Source organism: Coloeus monedula (genome assembly GCF_965178545.1).
Source record: "Coloeus monedula genome assembly, chromosome: 4".
In the NCBI taxonomy this organism is placed as follows: Eukaryota; Metazoa; Chordata; class Aves; order Passeriformes; family Corvidae; genus Coloeus; species Coloeus monedula.
The window spans coordinates 46,559,650-46,578,836 of NC_138784.1; the positions used below are offsets into that span (position 1 = coordinate 46,559,650).

The following is a 19,187-nucleotide window of genomic DNA, read 5'->3' on the forward strand; positions in this document are numbered from 1 at the left end:
GTTTTCTATGTATTCCAAAGACAAGCTCTTTGTAAAACACGGCAGCCTGGTTCACTTCCAGTTAAACACATGGGTAGAGGGAGACGTGTCAGCAAATATGTCCTTTTTTGTTGGGCTCTCTTCTCTGGGGAATGAGAAGAAAGTCTTATCCTGATGAGGTTCAAACCCAAAGCATCTCCTGTCAGAAGAGAGCTCTGTCTGCACAGCTCAGTCCTTTTCTGTGCTTGGTAGTAGTCCCAAAATCGTCTACTGGAGGTGAGTCAGCTACAAAGAGGTGATTGAGGTTTCTTTGGGTCAAAGAGAAGGTGCATAACCCTACAGCACTGTGTTCATCTCTTCTGAATAAGAGCTCTGACTGCAGATCTGACATTTCAGAGGGCACCTGGCTCCACTGTGAAAGAAAAATGCATCCCCTCCCTCCCTCCCTCCTCAATACTGAGAAGACAGTATGCAGGAGAAGGCTCTAAGCCTGTATATTGAAATCTGAGAAATGCACTTCTCTGCAGCCCTGGCTTGGGTGCCAGTATCCTTCAAAGACACCTGGATACGCCTCTTGCCCCCATGCCTTTGGCAGCTTTTCATGCACTGCGCTGCCAGCTGCACTCCTGTGCACCGTGTACTCCTGGATCAGGAAACTTGGATGTCTCAGTGGCAATGGTCTCACACCACAAGGCTGGTGTCTCAAAACTGAGAGCTGGATAGCTCAAATCTGTGACAGTTTTCTCTCAGATGAGCCATAAGACCTCATCAGTGTTGCTGTTACACAGAGCAGCTGCAAACCAAAGCCTGGCATCTCTGGCTGGTTACAAGTGCAGGGCTAGGCCAGTGCCCCGAAACAACTCTTTGTGTTGGTTGTAACTTCAATCTGCCTAGTTTCACCTACAGTTTCTTCTGGCCAGAGCATTTCCAATTCTATATTGCAGATGCAGTTAGAGCAGCTAACAGCTACTGGTTTTCAATCAGAGCTGGTTGCATTTCTGGGTCCACAGAAATGGCTCTTTAAAGCGTACACTCGTGGAGAAGGCTGCACCAAAATATGTAAGCGCAGATTCTCAGACTGCAGCATGCCAAAGAGCAAACCCAAGGACTGACTTTAAGCTGTAAATGCTAAAAGTTTTGAAGTTCTTCAGGATCCCTTGAGACAAAATCAGTATTTTTATTGTTTCTATTAAATTACTTAATAAAGGGCTGAGGTAGCCAGACAGTTTAATGTTCAGTTGTGCCTGTTATGCTCAGGCCTTTGGGAAGCAGAACAGACCAGCACTGCCCTAGGAAGATTCTGTTCCAAGGGAAGATGTTGTCTTTCACTTCTTCCCAGTGCATGCAAAGGAGCACATATGGGACCTGTTGTCGTCAGATGATTTACTCTAATCTCCTTCTGTAGCTTGTCAGTCCATCTGGCCAGTGAGGCAGGGGGGCCATAAACCATCTCTTTGTGACCTCTATCCTTAGGAAAAGGCAGTCTCTGCACTCGGTGCTGCACGGACGGCATTCTGTGCCAGCCTGCTAGCGGACTGTGTCCATCTGCGGGATTGCCAAGTGTAATTCTTGTACCCATATATTGTGATTTTGCATTTTGCAGCATTTTGCAAAGATGGGTGTAGGAACGGAGGAGCCTGTATTGCTTCCAATGTGTGTGCCTGCCCACAAGGCTTCACTGGGCCCAGCTGTGAGACTGGTAAGATTATAACTTAATTTACGATGGAAGATAATCCAAGAAGGATGTTTGAAGTAATCCGAGAATAAAGAAGTATTTAAGTTTGTGCCCTGAAAGAGGAAGCTGCCACTAAAACATTACTCACTTTTCTTATATGCTTCCCAAGAGAATATATTACAGCAATTCTAATTAGAAGCACATGGACTGCAAAAATTAGAACATGAATTAAGACATCTTGGGTTTTGATGTTTCATAATTAATAAGATTATTATGGACTTGCTTTTCACCTCAAATGGCCTTTGGTGTCTCATATAAATAACAGATAATCTGACATCTGGAAATAAATTCAAGTAACTGATTACTTCTGTGCTGTGTATGTGTTCTGGTCCAGTAACCCACCTTTATTTACAACCTTATTTGAAGACCTGTGAATAACCCAGCTTACTTAACTCAGTGTTAGGGCAGGTTTCAGTGTTCCTACTGCTTTTACCTCCTTTCTCAAGCATTCCTTTATCTCTCCCTACTACCCCTGAGGATGGCAGTACCACAAGGCTTTGTTTTAGAACTTTATTTTTTAAGTCTTGGATCTAATCAAATTATATTGGCCAGCAGAGTATGTAGAGCGTTAATTCTTAGCATCTCAAGTGCCTGTAAATAATTTTTCAAAGTTCAAATGAATAGCTTCAGCACCTTTAGTTACTGCTGCAGAATTTTTAAATGCATTCTAAGCATACTTGCCTCCAGGAGGTAAAGGGAGAAAGCTTGCTTAGATTAATTGGCTTCTGTACGCCTAATAAAAGGGCAGTCTGCCACCTATGATTGACTATTGTTGCTGTTCTATATTGCCTTCAATAAATCTTCCAAGGAGTGGAAAGGAGGTCATTTGAGCAAGTATTGCTTTCATCTGACTTGTAAACATATCCAGTTTAATGAAAAACACAGATCAGTCTGAATTCTGTATTATCTGGTCTGTTTGAGAGGTGAGAAATGTGGTTGTTTTCATTCTTCTCTATTTGAGCAGGTATTACCACAGAGTCCACGAGGGATGCTGTGTGAAAAGCAGCATCCTAATTGCTCATCTATTTCTTAAAAAATGTTAAAAGAGCAAGTTTTCAAATACTGCTCACTCTTTCACAGACTGCAAATACCATACTACAGGATACCAAGGTCTCTCCTTTGTAACACTGCTTGGAACAAATTGTACGCTAAAATAATGCTCAAGTATTAAAACAGTTAATTTATTTTAGTAGCAGTAGTCTTATATGCTCCTCGAACCACTCTCCTGTTCTCAACTAAATATAACGTGGATAGTTTTAAAGTGTGTAATCATCTTTTGCAGTTTTACACTCCTATCTGAAGTATGTAGACTAGAAGCAAATTTGCTTTAGTCTGCTATAGTCAATATTAATAGCCACTATCAAAGAGAGACCTTACTGGCTTTTCAGAATTGATCCTGGAAGTCCTGTGTGTGCTCCCTTCTTTATAGGACAACCCAGGGACACTCAGTCCCCAATCCAGTAAATTCAAGTACCTTAAGATAACTTAAGTTAGATTAACTGCATTCAGCCCCAAGTGTCCTTCAAAAGAGTCTGAGCTGCTGTTCTGACTTCCCATCCTTCCTGCCCTTCAGGAAACATATAGGGAGGTAGGCAGAGCCTTGGACTACATCTTACGCTTTTCTGTATACCTGATCTCAATGTTTAACATAAGGTTAGCATGGTGGTGACCTGATAACACATAGCTGGTGATAGTGTTATGATTTGGAGCCAATGTGCCAGCCCCAAACCAATTTCATAGGTCAGTTTTCTGAGGGGAAGACCAGCTGTCCTGTTTAACTTCTGTTGAACATGATATTTTTTTCCTGTTGTAGAAATAAATAATGCTAGAGGTCAGCCACAGGAGTACAGGTCTGGTCACCTCATGTGGATACTAATATGCAGAGAAGGATTGTCATCTACTTCTGCGTGGCTTTGAAACGTACAGTCTGAAATACTGTCAGAGTGGCAAATGGAAGAACTATCTGGTTGGTAAAGAGTAATAGCTGATTTTTTCTGAGACTGCACTGTCAGAAAAATGGTGCTGTATACAGCCATTAAAGAAAACTGGAGCTTCAAACAGTACACATTCACTTGTAGTGAATGCAGCAGAGTTTGCTTCTCATTAGGCTTGAAATGTTTCAAGATGTTCGTACTACAAATAATTTATGCTGGAAGCTTCCCTTTGAACAGTCTCTGTATCTACAAAGGTGATGCAATCTTCTCTAGGCAGATATCTTCTGTTGCTATCACATACAGAGAAGGAGGGCAATTGATGTAAAGGTGCCAAATCTATTTTAAAATTGCACATTACTTATTTCTGTTTATGCTACACATATTTAAAAACTGCTTGTTGAAGAATCTTGGCATTTTTAATTTAAAATATGTGGTTATGTAGACATTGTAAGCAGCTGCTGAACCTATGAATTAATTACAGGAGATTGAATCCACACCCCAGCAATAACCTAGAAAATGCAGTCATCAGTTCTTACTGTTTCCTTCTGTCAAAGGTGGTTTAAGAGTTCTGTTTAAATAATTTCTCAGAATCATAGAAGAGAAAGGACAAGGTTGGAAGGGACCTCTGGAGATCATCTTGTCTAATCCCCCTGCTCAGAGCAGGGTCAAATACAGCTGGCTTCTCAGGACTGTGCCCAGTTGGATTTGGAGTGTTTTCAGGGTTGGAGGCTCCACAAATTCTCAGGGCAACCAATTCCAGTGTTCAATCACCCTCAGAGTACAAAAAAAATTTATTTTCATTATGTTCACATGAAATTTTCCGTGCCCCTAGTCCCTTTGCTGGACATGACTGGGAGTTTCTAGCTTCCTTCAACACTGTTAGGTATTTATACACATTGATAAGTTTCCCCTCAGCCTTTTCATTTCCAGGCTGAACATCTCAGCTCTGTTAGCCTCTCCTGGTATGACAGATGCTCTGCTCCATTAATCATCTTCACAGCACTGCACTGGATTTGCTCCATGTACTAGGGAAAACAGAACAAGATCCAGCACTCCAGATAGGATCCCAGCAGCATGGAATAGGGGGGCAGGATCATGTCCCTTGACCTGCTGGCAATACTCTTCCTAATGCAACTCAGGAGGCTGTTGGCCACCTTTGCTACAAGTGCATAATGCTGCCTCATGTTCATCTCATGTCCACCAGCATCTCCAGGTTGTTTTCTGTCAAGTAACTTTTCCACTGTCCTACTGGTGCCTGAGGTTGTTTCTTAATAATTGTAGGATTCTTAATAGTTGTTGCATTTCCCTCTGAACTTGATGATATTCCCAGTGGCCCATTTCTCCAGCCTGTTGAGGTCCTACTGAATGTCAGTAAAACTGCCTTATGTAGCAAGTTCTCCAAATTTCATATCATCTGAAAACATGATGAGGGTGGTCTCTGACTTACTGTCCAGATGTTAAGCAGTCCTGGCTCAGTACCTGATGTTTACCCAGGTGTGTGTTGATAAGTGACTAGTCTCCAAATGGATGTCATACAGCTGATAAGAGCTCTCTGACACTAGGCACTCAGAAGGTTTTCAGTCCATCTCATGGCCCATTTATTTACCCTGCACATTTTAGCTTGTCTCAGGATGTTATGCGAGTATCAAAAACCTTACTAAGATAACCAACATGTGTACTGCTCTTCTCCCATTCACCAAACCTAGTCATCTTACTTTAGAAGGCTATCAGGTTGGTCAGGCATGATTACCTCTTCATAAATGGGTGCTGACTGTTTCAAATTATTTTCTTGTCCTTAATCTGTTTGGAGGATACCATCATCTTCCCAGGGGTGAAGGTGAGGCTGACTAATCTGTTGTTCCCTGGATCCTTGCCTTTTCTGAAGATTGGGGGGACATTTGCTTTCTTCAATTTCTGAGGAGCTTCTTTCAGTCACCATGACCTTTCAAAGACAATTGAGGTTGGCCTCAAGTGACATCAGCCAGTTTCCTCAACATTCCTGGGTGCATCCAATCAGGTTTGATTGACCTGTGGTTTTTTCCAATTTATTTAGATATTGATCCTTCTCCACCATGGGTAGATTTTCCACTGGTCTTGGTGATGTGAGACACCTGAAATCTTACCTGTAAAGACCAAAGTGAAGAAGGCATTGAGTACCTCACTGTTTTGAATTTCCTTTCCAAAACCCATCTTTGTTTACTCAATCAGTATCTGTATTTCTCCCAAAGCCTGAGAGGGATGATGCTGTCCGTGCTTAGGTCCTGCCTATGCAGCCTAAACTCAGTACAGCTTTTGCAAAGAGAAGTCCTGTGTAAGTAATGATGGTTTCATAAAATTTTTTGCTTCCAAAATGGTGCTTGTGGGGTGTCATTAGGAGCCACATCTCTGTTGGAAACATAAGAGGAAGAATCAACTGTTATTGCTGGTCGGCTCTTTCAGTGTGATGTATTTGCTGTGGAGTGTCTTGCAGTTAACAAAGCCCAGAGCTGTTACAACACCTGCAAATGATCTGTTGGGAGCCTTCTAGATTAATCATGGCCTGTGCCATGTGGAAATGGACCAGTAGAATGTGGCAGCAGATGGAAGAATCATGTGCAGATATATCGACCTACACCACCTTTTTAAAAAATTCGTATGAAGCCATAAAAATTAGACTAAAACTCATCAAGTCACAAAAATGAGTGGGAGAGTTTCTATGTCTCCTCCCAAAGGATATGGGTCAAGACCTTATTAATGGCGGGGATTCATTCATTGGCTTAGGGAGGTGGGGTTTATATATTAAAAATTTTTGAAGTCTTAAAAGGCACACCAGCGTTCACCAAGTAGAGCAGCTTTCTGCAGTGTAGAGATGAGACTACAAAGCAAATCTAAAAGTATTTGTGCCTGGTAAACTTTTTCAAAATACTTGACTTAATACTGTCTTGTTTAATTGCAAAATTACGAATTCTTCAATTGGCATTTTTAAATGCTGTCTTAAATTGTATTTGAAGAATGTTATATTTTAGAATTCAGAACCGGATGGCTTTGTTAGATTTGCTTGATGTTACTTCAACTCTCCTTTAATTCAGTAACAGAGCTTTAAGAGTGGATTTCTTCTCCTACTATATATGAGTATCTGGTAGTGTATGCATACAAGATTACTGCATTTTTGCGGCTTGTCAGCTTCTTTTTCTGAGTTTCCACACTTGATTTGTGCTTTGAGTATTTTGGACAGCTTTTAATTATGCATTAGATCCAAAAGTAGAGTTTTGCTACTGGTAGTGTTTTGATGTAGTTTTTGTTAACAGGTTGGCTGCAAGTTTTTGGATGGTTTGCTGCTGTTTGAATTTCCTGCTAATGAATTGTCCTTGGTTATTGCAGGAATCATGTCCACCAGTTACCAAACAATCCATGTTAAAACTGCTGAAAATAAACTGGCAAAGCTGTGTACCTTTGAAAGCAACAACTGAAAAAAATTTTAGCTTACAGATTATTCTCCATTAATTCAACCATATGTTATTACTAACATTTGGCTTAATTAAAGATCTAACTGAGTTTATGGAAAAACATGGTGAGTGATGGATGATGGTGAGATGACCCTGTTTTACCTGAGCTCGTATCAGAAACAGTCAGTGCCAAGGAAAATACATTATTTGGATCTTCTCTGCATTTTTAATTTTTTGTTCTCCACATATGGTAAACTTCCCCTCACGGGATGTTGCTGAATCAAATTCTTGCAACATTTGTAGTTCAAAATACTGAAATACAACTCAGACAAATGATTTTGCTAAATAATTATTATAGATCAGATCTTGTCAGTTTTGTGCTACTTTCTATATAAGCTAAATAATTAGCATGAATGACTATTGCTCATTTCAGCAAGTCCAAATTAATTTGTTCATGTGCACTGACCATAATAATAGCAGACTTCAGGTTATTAAAGGCTATTGTTGTTCCTGTTCCAAAGAAAGCTTGAAAAAATCTTCTCATTATGATTTCCCAGTTATTAGAAAAAATATTTTACTGGTATAGAAAAAGAAGACTTTGTCAAAGTAACCAGAAAGCTTGTTAACTTAGCGCAGTTTGCAAAAATGAAGTGTTTTAGTATTTTTAGCATGACAAAAAAAAAGCATCCATTTAAGGTCTTGATCCTTTGTGTTCAGTTAAAACAACCACAATCATCTTGTGGCCAGGTAGGCTCTGAAGGTAAAGCTGTGACACAAATGGTATTGGAAGCCTACAGAGTGTTGAATAAAGGCTTTAAGAAGCAAAATTACTTTTGACAGAATTCTTAAGAATTCTTGGCTACACTATCAGTAAGCTGTGAGAGTATCACAGTCAAAACTTTCTGAGCAACTCAGGTATTCATTTTCTCTGTTTTGTTTCTTTTCTTCTTTGCCTCTGTTTAGTGAGTTCTTTTACTCCAAGTTAAGATTGAAATGCAGGAGACACAGGGTTTATCTTTGGACTCAAATGTTTATTATTTCTTATCTATAATACAGCTTAACAGAATGTGCCTCTGAGTAAACAAGGTGAAAATGGCCCCGAGTTCTAACTTCCAAGGCCTTTTAAAATCCAACCTACCCAATTATGGAATGCCAACTAATTTATTTTTACTTATAATCCAATAACTAACTATTCATGATCCACACTGTGGGTTTTTTGAAGCAATACCAGAACAATACCTGAACACCCAGATTTATGAAGAAGAAGGAGGAAAGAAGAAGAACTAATCCACACCCCAAATCCTCCATCTCGTTACATATATCCCAGAAACCTAAATTTTCTACATCTCTACATATTCCACCCAGTGATATAACTTTAATTACACAGCAACAACCTCAGTGTTATCACACAATTTGGGAAGCCTTTCCCAAGGCCTCAGGTCAAACGCAGTGTGCTTTTGATCATTGCTTGTCAGCACTGAAAGACTGAAATTCTCTGAACTCAGGGTTCCAACACTCAGGAATCTCCCATTTGCTCAGTTTTATTGTTAAAATAAAGAATTAAATTACTGATAGCAGATTGGAACTTCTAGCAGTAATACCAAAAGGCTCAAATTTGTGGTATAAGTATACAAGGTCCTGCACAAAGCTAGAGTAAGAGGTGTGTGCCCTTCATAGTCTAGGAGGGGAAGCCAGTTGTGACCTGGGATAGATGAGTGTAACAAAAAACTCTGAGCAGAAAGGATTTTAGGGTTAATATTTTCTTTCTCTGAAATCCTTAAGGGGTTGCTGGTGGGTTTAGTGAAGGAAGAAGCAAAAGAAGGGAGCAAAAGAAGTGGAATAAACATGAAGGCAGCAAATAAACAAATAAAGAGAAGTGGAATAAACATGAAGGCAGCTCTCTCAAAGGGGGAACATGCAACATGCTATGTTGCATGTCAGCTGCTTATTTAGAAGTAAGGACAGTGTTTGAGCTAGCCTTGGTTTACTGAGGTAATGCATCTAACTGGTGTGTTTAGTGTTGCCTGTAGGAAAAGCAGATAGTAGAATCATGGGCAAACTTTCTGGAAGAATCCTATAACATCAACTTCTGTGTCTTCTTTAAGTATAGCAACTAGCTCTAACTTAGACTAATATGTCCCTATGATAAATTTTCAGTAAGTAGAACCCTAATAAGGAATTTTGAATATATAATTTGTGTTCTGCAGTCCTATCACTGAACTACACTTACACAATGTGAAACTCATCCTCAGGTAGAATTTTTTTGGTGACTTGGGGAGAGGTTAGCAGGATATGACTATATGAGGTATTTCCTTACAAAGCCATACCAATATATCAGTCATCTGATTGATAACATAACTGCTTTCCTTGTGGTTGCAAAACTTTTAATGCTTTCAAAATATAAGGTGACTTCTGAAATTTAAACAAAAACTAGTAAGGAGTAGGCTAAAATTATCACAGTAATTTGCACAGTCAATTTACTATAATTTTTGTGTTGTCCAGGGTGAAAACTATTAAATTTTACCTTCTGAGCTACTGTAGGGAGTAGCTGTTTAGGCCTTGTCTGTGCATAAAAGCAGTGTCTCAAATACTGAACTGTGATCCCATAAACTATCTCATCCAATACCTTGGTGGTGTCACCAAGTCCATTCAGAACTTGGAAAAATTTTTTATGTTTTGACTTACCTCTGTTACAAAGAAATAGTTTCTCAGAACACTAATTCTAGAAATTTGGACTTCTGCACTGCTTACATGTTTCTGGTTAATGTAGTTTCCTGATGTACTGTGTAGGGCACAGTATATTGTATCTGTTCCTGACTGGAGATTAATAGGGAGAAATAGATTCACTCATGGAGGGTGACTGTTCTAGGCAGACAGGCTTAATTTGTACTGTCAAATCTGATATTCCTAGGAAGTTTCTGAAAAATCTCCTTTGGCTGCTCTAGAGCAGAAAGGGCTTTTGATTCCTATATTTTTGTTTCTGTACTACTCTTGATAAGCCTTACACAAATCATGAGGTTAGGAGCCATCATCTTCACAGCTTCTGTTCTGTTGACAAGCTATACATTAGTTACTGTGCAGTCACTTTTCCCCCTTCTTACATCCTAGCTCAGGCTTGGCCAGTGCCAGGTCTGTCTTGGAGCTGGCTGGCATTGGCTCTATCAGACGTGGGGGAAGCTTCTGGCAGCTTCTCACAGCAGCCACTGCTGTAGCATCCCTGCCTACAAAACCTGCCCATGCAAACCCAACATAGCATCTGTGTTCCCTTTGTCTTGCCTGAGCATTCTCCATTCATTAGTATGAAGGGCATGAAGTGGCTAAAGTTTATTCTTCAGCTCAAAAGAATTTGGAAGATCTTTTACAGAGAGCACCAGAAACTACAGCACAGAGTTTCTGCTGAAACCTCTGCATGAGGTTTTTTGCTCATGGAAAAAATTAAGAGATTTGAAGGGTTTTAGTCAGAAATAAGCATAGAAACCTGAGTCTGCAATGTTTACAGTCCAGGTATAGATTCAGAAAGGACTGTTGCTGAAAAGAGAAATAATACTGCTTATTCCTCAATAATGATAAAAATCTAGAAATAATTAATTATTGCCATTTCAGTTGTTATTATAATTAATAATTTCAGCAAACTTTAGCAAATTATGTTTCAGTAAAAGCCAAGTCTTTATATTTACTACTAAGAGAAAGTTCAAAACAGAAGAAGAAAACATGATTAGCAATCTCAGAAACTGTTCAGCTAACCCCTGGAGAATGTCCCTTTCCTGCAAGGAATGCTCTATGTTAACAATGTTCCAAGTGTTAATTCAGGCTATGGAAAAATAGACATGTGCAGCCAATGGATGGGTTGAAAACTTGACATAAATGATATAGATAAGCTGTTTGTGAGATTCTGAAACTCATCATGTTTGTGTACAAAACAACTTCCTGCTCTTCCCTTTCTCTGAATATTTTCCCTGGAAATGTATAATAATATGAAGTTAATAGCACTGCTGCTGGTGCTATATCAAGCTCTAGTCTTTCAAGTATCCATAAAAATTAAACATCCTAGAGGGCAGCAGAACTGCACAGGGACAATTATACTTTTACAAAAAACACTTGTGGTCTACATTATGAGACCTGTCTGAAACAAATAATGCAGGACTTCAATCATAGTATCACAAAAACATAGAATGATTTAGATAAGAAGGGACCTTTAAGACCATCCAGTTCCAGCCCCCCTGCCATTGGCAGGGACACTTTTCCCTAGACCAGATTGCTCAGGCCTGTGTCCAGCCTGGCCTTGAACACCTCCAGGAATGGGCATCCACAACTTCTCTGGGCAACCTCTTCCAGAGCTTCACCACCCTCATAGTGTATAATTTCTTCCTAACATCTAATCTAAACCTACTCTCAGTTTTCAAGCCATTCCCCTTTGTCCTGTCACTACATGCCCTTGTAAATAGTCTAGTCCAGTCTTTCCTGTAAGTTCCTTTCAGGTACTGGAAGGCCGCAATTAGATTATCCTGAAGTCTTCTCTTTTCCTGGCTGAACAATCCCAATTCTCTCAGCCTTTCCTCATAGGAGAGGTGCTTCATCTCTCTGATCATCTTTGTGACCCTCCTCTGGACTCGCTCCAGCAGGTCAATGTCCTCCACGTGCTGGGGACCCCAGAGCTGGATACAGCACTGCAGGTGGGGTCTCTCCAGAGTGGAGTAGAGGGGCAGAGTAGAGGCTGAATCAGCTCCCTTGACTGTCTAATCATGTCTCTTTTGATGCAGCCTAGGATATGTTTAGCTTTCTGGGCCACGTCCAGCTTTGGCTTTCTGGGTCACGTCCAGCCTCTCCTCCATCAGCACTCCCAAGTCCTTCTCAGCATGCCCAGCCTGTTCATCCCCAGCCTGTGTTGATACCAGGGGTTGCTCCGACCCAGGTGCAGCACCTTGCACTTGGCCTTGTCAAACCGCATGAGATTCCCAAGGGCCCACTGCTCCAGCTTGTCCAGGTCCCTCTGGATGGCATCCTGTCCATCAGGTGTGTCACCTGCACCACTCAGCTCGGTGTCATCTGCAAACTTGCTGAGGGTGCACTTGACCCCTTCATCCCTGTCATTAATGAAGATATTAAGTAACAATGGCCCCAATATGGACAATCACTATCAGTAAGTGTCCTTGTGACCTCTGCAATCTATCTGTACTACCAAATAAAGCAAGTGCGAGAGAAAGGGAAAGGGGTAGATGGTGGAAGCACTTTCTCCCCATTTTACAGATTTGGAATCAGACCGCACAAGGAAAGTTGAGTAGGTGACAAAGTTTGCATAAGAATACAGTAGCAGAAGTCCAGGTAAGATGTGGGTCATCTCATTTCTCCTCCCCTTGCACTTCTGTTAAATATGGTAATCTCTGAGAGAAAACATGGTAGGATTTATAGCATATTGTCTGTGAGTGGGAAGTACAGTGAATTTGTAAAACCTAAAAAAACCCTTTGACCTTCAAGGAGGACATATTCAAAAATGGCTATCTCATTATAAAGGAAAAAAAGCTTTAAAAGTTGTCTGTGAGAGTAAACAAATGAGATCTGCAGCAAGCAAAGAGGAAAGCCCAGGTTCTGCAGATCAGATGCTTTTTACTTGGCTTCAATGTTTGAAAGGGAGGTCACTCTCCCTGTTCTCATCTGATTTTTTTTTCAGATAAGAGAAGTAAGCTCAAAATGAGCAGTGAGACAAGGGCTGGTGACTTCGGAAGCTTGGAATGTTTACTTGCTTTACTTTACTTTACATTTTTACTTAAAATTGTTCACCAAGAAAATCTTTGACAGACTTTAAACAAAAAATGCCTGGGTTGAATTTAATGTGCATTCTGGATTTAGGCATGAACCCTACTTACCTCATCCTTTCAGTTTTATAGCTTAAGATGCCTTGCTGCTTCATCCTTCTGTGTCTTTTTCTCCATTTTCCTTGCCTGACACAGTTTCTTGGGTGCATGTAATTTCTTTTCCTCCCTCAGAGTCACCAGTTTTAAATCACAAAAGATTTTTTCTTTGCTGAAGGGTCACATACTGGTACTTATCTATTTATGTCTTTCTTTAGCTTGTTGCAACACTACAATCCTATATGTAGCAGCTTAAGAGAAAAAAAAAAAGGGGGAGAAAGAAACCAGGGAAGAAAAAAAACTACAAAAGAGCTCTAAGGAGACAGGATTTTCTTGTTATTTGTGAAAAACATCAAAATGCATCCACTACTTATCTATTATTTGCTATGGGGAAAAAAAGTCCTTTATTAAACATGAAAACTAAAATTTCAGCTACATTCTTAAGATACAGTGGGCTATAAATAGAATGTGAATAGTGCAACTGGGCAGCATTGTAATAGAATTTCCTTCTGCTATATAAGGGAGATAGGGATGACCTTCATCACTCACTGTAAGCTCTCTCATGAATTATGAGTCATTCGACTATTAGTGGAATTAAAATCTATAACACTGCCAATCATTGTCCTATATCCCTATGGAGCTCTTCCTTTTGCTGTCAGCATGAGGACGTCTGCAGTCTCTGCACATATCATGCCAATGATGTGTTTATAGCCCAAGCAAAGGAAGAGTGATTTAGTTTTAAGGTGCTTCTACAGCTTTTTCATGTTTGTATTGAGAATATTTATTGTTTTCTTGGTGAGTTGTTATCAACTGTAGCATGAAAGAATAATGTGTGTGGTTTTTTTCCTTTTTTGTGCTTCAGCAATTTTATACAATCTCTACATGATTTGAGAGTTCAGGAGTAGCAATGCAAATTAGTTGTCACTGGTCTATAGACTAAGAGTTGTGATAAGAAGCCACTGGTAAGAAAATGTAGGTAAGAGTGTTTTAAACTTTAGCACACATATAGTATGTGCAATACCCTGACCAAAGTAGAGGACTACAGCAGGAGACCAAGTTCAAATCACAGTGTCAAAATAATTCGTAGTTCCTCAAACTTTGAGCTGCTTTGAGGGCTCTTTTGTTTGTTTTCCATAAATTGCCTCTGAACTAAGTACTTGGAAATTTAGTGTAATTATGAACAGAGCTGATCTGAAAAAACCTTTTGCAAGGCTGAGAAAATGCTGGTTGCATCAGTCATTCATATGTGTAAACATCTCACGGTTATGATGTAGCTGTGTAACTTTCAGATGGTAGTAGGTATCTAAAATAAGTATGTCAATGTATTTCAAGGTATGAACGTGTTTTTGCTATCTGGGAGAAAAGAAGTACTTTTCTTTTTCAAGATAAGGCTAATGAGGAAACAGAAGCATGTGTTAGTTAACATGAGATGCTGTACTGAGAATGATGAACAAAATGAAAGCAAAACCACCTCTTTGTCAACAACTACAAATAGAGATCCAATTCCTCTTAATTGGTCTTTCTGATGAGAATTGGCATAATCAGTGGCACACAATAGAGCTGAAAAATATATTATTTTTATATTACAGTATTCCTGGATGCACCTAGTTCATCATGGCCAATTAGGTGCTCTGAATTTCAGTTGCTACAAATATGACTTCGTTTGATTATATTGGGTGTGCAATGAGAGGCATAGTTTCAGTTATTGGTGTGATCTGTGATTGATCAATTTTCCACAACAAAGAATTGTTAACAGGGCCACATGGTGAAGCAGTCAGTGGAAAATTCCTTTTGATAACATTTCTATCTAATTTTGGAGCACCACCACTGCCACACATGAAATACCAACACGATTGAATTTCTTTTTGCTGGCATTTAGCAGGACCTATGGGGGTGTGCAGAAATCAATGGGGGATCAGGAGTCTGGAAAATTGCATACTTGAAGAATTAATGAACTATAATTCTGTATTACATTCTCAATCACATTTTGCTTCCTTTTCATTAATGTAAGTAAATTAGTTTTCCATGGACAGGGTACTTTATAAACTGCAATCATGGTCTTGCTGGGATTAAAAAAAAAAAAAAAGACCTGTTATAATAGTAGCTATTTTTTCATGCAACATGACAGTTGGAAATTTTTAGAGTGAAGAACATATCATCTGCAGCACTGACTCCACCAGTCAAAGCAATTTTAAGATGATTTAACCAGAAGTTCTACTAGATCAGGGAGGTGTTGAGATAGAAACAGCAACTCCAAAGACATTGCAAATGCTTTTTTTTTCCCAAGATGGGCCTAATTCATTATCCAGGGGAGGAGGGAGAGGAAGGGCCACGCTTTTCACCCTTCTCTGAAGGCTGTATCTGAGATATCTGGTGTTTCTAGTGATGTGTAGAGAAAGTTCTTTTGCTCATGCAACTGTGTTATGGTATGATAGAATTGTGGGTGACTCCTCTCCTTGCTGTGTCCCATGAGCCATCTGTAATCTTGCCCTTTATGGTTCAAACTTGTAACTGAATAAAATGTTGGGATGAAATTGCAATTAAAATCAAGAATATTCTATGGTTTAATGACACCTTTGATGTGAGAACTCATACAGTGAAAAGAGTGCCCTAGTACTCAATATATGATATTATATCTTTAAATAGTTCCTTAAAGATGACAAATCAGAGTGAGACTATAAATGAAATCAGGCTCTAGGGCTGTGATTGACAAAGGAAGAAAGTTCTTTTTGGAGTCAGGTGCAGTGTTAGAAAAAAAGGAGCTGATTAAACTTTGCAAAATAGATTTAAAAGTTATTCCAAACAATTTAGGTTTTTTGGCATAACTGATACCTTCCTGGATTATGTCAGCATTCTTAGCCACTATATTCCTGAGGGTTTTATTCCTCTTTATAGTATTTATATGCCTGTGGTATAGGAGAATGTAGTGGGATGGAAATCCCAAAAGCTGATCTTTTGCTTTAGCAGTAATATAGCTCTGGTATACTGAACTACTTTTCAGGATCTTACATTTCTCCACCTGGACCTGTTTTTTGCATAAGATCTCAAATCAAAGGTCTGGTTGAACAGGAGGGTCTTCTCAAGTATCATCATATTAGAAATACGTGGTCACATGAAAACCAACAAAAACACTTTTTGGTTGTTAAATGCAAGAGATGGGACTCTAGAATTTGCAGTAGAGATAATGAACCCTTTCCAAGGCTGCTCCAGAAAACTGAGCCATTGATAGCAAATACCTCATGTAGTACAGTGAACTTCGATTTGGTCCTACTGAATAAGGCGTTTTCCTCCTTCCGTACGTATTTACTAAAATTAGATAACCCAGACATCATCTTAATCCTACTGTATATTCTGTTATCTGAGCATAAATCTGAATAGTTGAAATGTGATCTTCTATATACAAGCCAGACATAATATCCTTGATATTGTATTGACATATGCAAAGGCATATCAGAGTCTGACTGTTCCAAATGTACCCATGAAAAAAAACCAAACATGGAAGCTTTATCTGTTTAAGCAGCTTCAAAATCTCCTAAACCAATTCTTCAGTGATCTGTTGCTGAAATTATTTTTCTTTCAGTTTGTACTTTATTTGTACTGTATATGGGGCTGGAATGTGGGTGACTCTGGAGGTCAGCATTAGGCTGGAAAGGCTGTTGCCATTGAAATGAGATCTCAAACTTAGCCTGAGTCAGTAGTGACTGAACATTATGGAAGGTGTTGGCTGCTCATTAATCTCTATAACCGTATCCATATATCTCTATAACCAACCAGTGATAAAACCCAATTAATGCTGGGACAGATTATTGCAATTGGGAGTCTCTATTAATTGGCAGTCTTAGCTATGTGCCATGTATTATTCTGTCACAGAAAAACTTCCAGTATGGAGATAACTAAATTCTAAGTATTCACAGCTCCCAATCTGTGGTGTTGACTTCTTAACAAGCAAGGGCTTTGGTTTGTATTGACCTGGATAAAGCAGTTTATGACAGAAAATACTTACGGGCTGTGTTGTGCTCTGTCGCTCTGTATATTTGTGAATGCAGGCTTTTCTGAGAGGAGGATTTGGTGATTAAAATTTAAGTCTTGAAGTGAATAATAAAGTGGTAGCAACCCCCCTCCCCTCCCCCACACTATGGTTCTTTGTTGAGTGCAGCTTGACTACATGAGAGCTTGGTCCTGTTGCTGGATGAAAGAGAGCTGCTATCTTTCTAATTGGCAATTTTATACCACTTTCAGTCTTCAAAAATTCTTATTATACAGAAATTCTCTAATAATATGAATCAGACAGCTAATTCTCCTTTTTTTTCTTTTGCACCAGTGGGTGATTTGTTAATGATCTTATTTTACTCTTCAGGGAGAAGACTTTTCTCAATGTTCCCGAGAGAAAGGGGTATAATAGCTAAAATTGTTGCCACGGTTAAGGAAATGAGGGATTCTGAGGTATAAAGAAGGTATTTGGGGGAGCGTGGTTTTTTCATGTCAAGGGAAGCTAGGCATACACAGCTCTTACTTTCAAAATGCCTCTGACTGTGTGTCTACTTCATTAGAGTGAGGCCTCAGCAAAAAAAAAAAAAAAAAAAAAAAAAAAAAAAAAAAAAAAAAAAATTGAGTTGAAAAATGGGTAACAAAATACGGAAATAAGAAGGCTGACTGGTTTGAGTTTAAGACAAATGCACAGGAGAAAACCTGAGTATTTGAAAACCAAATCAAGTGCAACGTAAGCATTTAATAATCAGTTACCCTGTTTTGTGGCAAGCGGGTATGTGCAGTATTGCCAGGAATGTGTGCATGAATTACATAGGGTAGAGAGAGTTCACGTGTTCGTGGTGTTCTGTGGGCTCACCAGTCTCACAGGTGTGTGTGTTTTCTCCAGCTGCAGTGTTTCAAAAGCCCAAATCACAAATCTGCTGCTGTGCAAAATGTCGTAGGGTGGAAGCACAGCCAGAGCAGGTAGTAATGAAGTGCTGTGGTACAACTGTGTAGCTGGTATCCAGTTTGGGATGAAGGTTACTTCCAATGACTTCTGTTTCAAACCTGGCGACTTGCATCAGTGGGATGGCAGATTTGGTATGTGCAATTGTGCTCTTTATTTGAAAAGGAAAAACAGAGGAGAAGGCTACCTCTGTGGTAGCCACTGGTAGTCCTGTCATAAGTAAGAGCAGGACCAGGATGAGACCATTTCCTCTGGCCTATCACACATGGTATAGGATGCTGTTTTACTTCCTCTGGAAGCTGGGGATGTTGCCTTTATTTTTTAATTCTTTCCCTTCACTCTTCCATACCTCTTTATAACCAGTTAAAGACCAGAACTTGAAGAGTCAGAATAAGGTGTCTCTTCTGTTCTGCTTAAAAAAGTCATCACTTGCTATTGGAAAATAGACATCCTTCCTTTTCTAGTACTTAAACATTTTGTTTAAATTTTTTTCGTAAGTGAAAATATAAAGCCTTTTGCTAACTTTCTTCTGTAGAGTAATATTTCATTTTCCATGCTTTTCCATCAAACAGGACTTCATTATCACTGTTAGTATTTCATATAGCCCACTGATATACCATAGCCACTGGCCAAGCAAAACTTCAATCAGTTTTTCTTCTCTTGTCAGCTCACACCTCTGACTGAGCAGCTGCAGGATGATTCATCAGAGAAGGTTTCACCATAGGACAGGGGAAAATTATTTCTGACTTCTTTACCCATAGTAATAAGATAATTTCAGTTGTAGATACTTTTGCAGCCCTTCCTGAGCCATGCTATGCCTCTTTGAAAACAGAAATCTTTTTATCCAAATGTCAGGAAATTTTTCCAGGAAATCAGTGGTTTTGCTCTGTAAGACACATTTCTGCTGCATTTTCTTGTTTAACAGAGTTGGGACAGTCATATTTTGTCCCATTACAGAGCACATTACTAGAATTACTGATCAGCATTAGCTGTGAGAATGAGAACAAAATTCTGTGCATAAAGAACATCTATATTCTGAAACCCACTGCCATGCGCTTAAGATATCATTGGTCTAAAAAGTTAGTGGTGAGGAGAATTGTTTTGGATTTCTTTTGTTTGCTGCAAAATCCTGAAAGGAGTAATTGGTTATTCTGCATGGATGCAGCAATGGTTCCAATGCAATGGCAAACAACCTGTAGGGAGTAGGACATTCTTCAAGACCTGCAGCATGCTTCCATACATGCTTGTGATGGGAGGCTTTGTTAAATAACTCCAACTTTGCATGCAGTCATAACAAAACCAGAAGAATGTATTTCTTTGTTTATTAAC

General features: G+C 39.3%; 1 protein-coding gene across 1 annotated transcript in view; it reads left to right on the forward strand.

Moving 5' to 3' along the window:
- NELL2 (neural EGFL like 2) overlaps nt 1-19,187 on the forward strand; it is a gene marked incomplete at both ends in the record, with an annotated part of 139,731 nt that overhangs the window by 101,063 nt on the left and 19,481 nt on the right. The window contains one exon of the mRNA XM_082279796.1: nt 1,583-1,678. Coding sequence (XP_082135922.1) covers nt 1,583-1,678 — 96 coding nt within the window. The remainder of the gene's footprint in view (nt 1-1,582; nt 1,679-19,187) is intronic.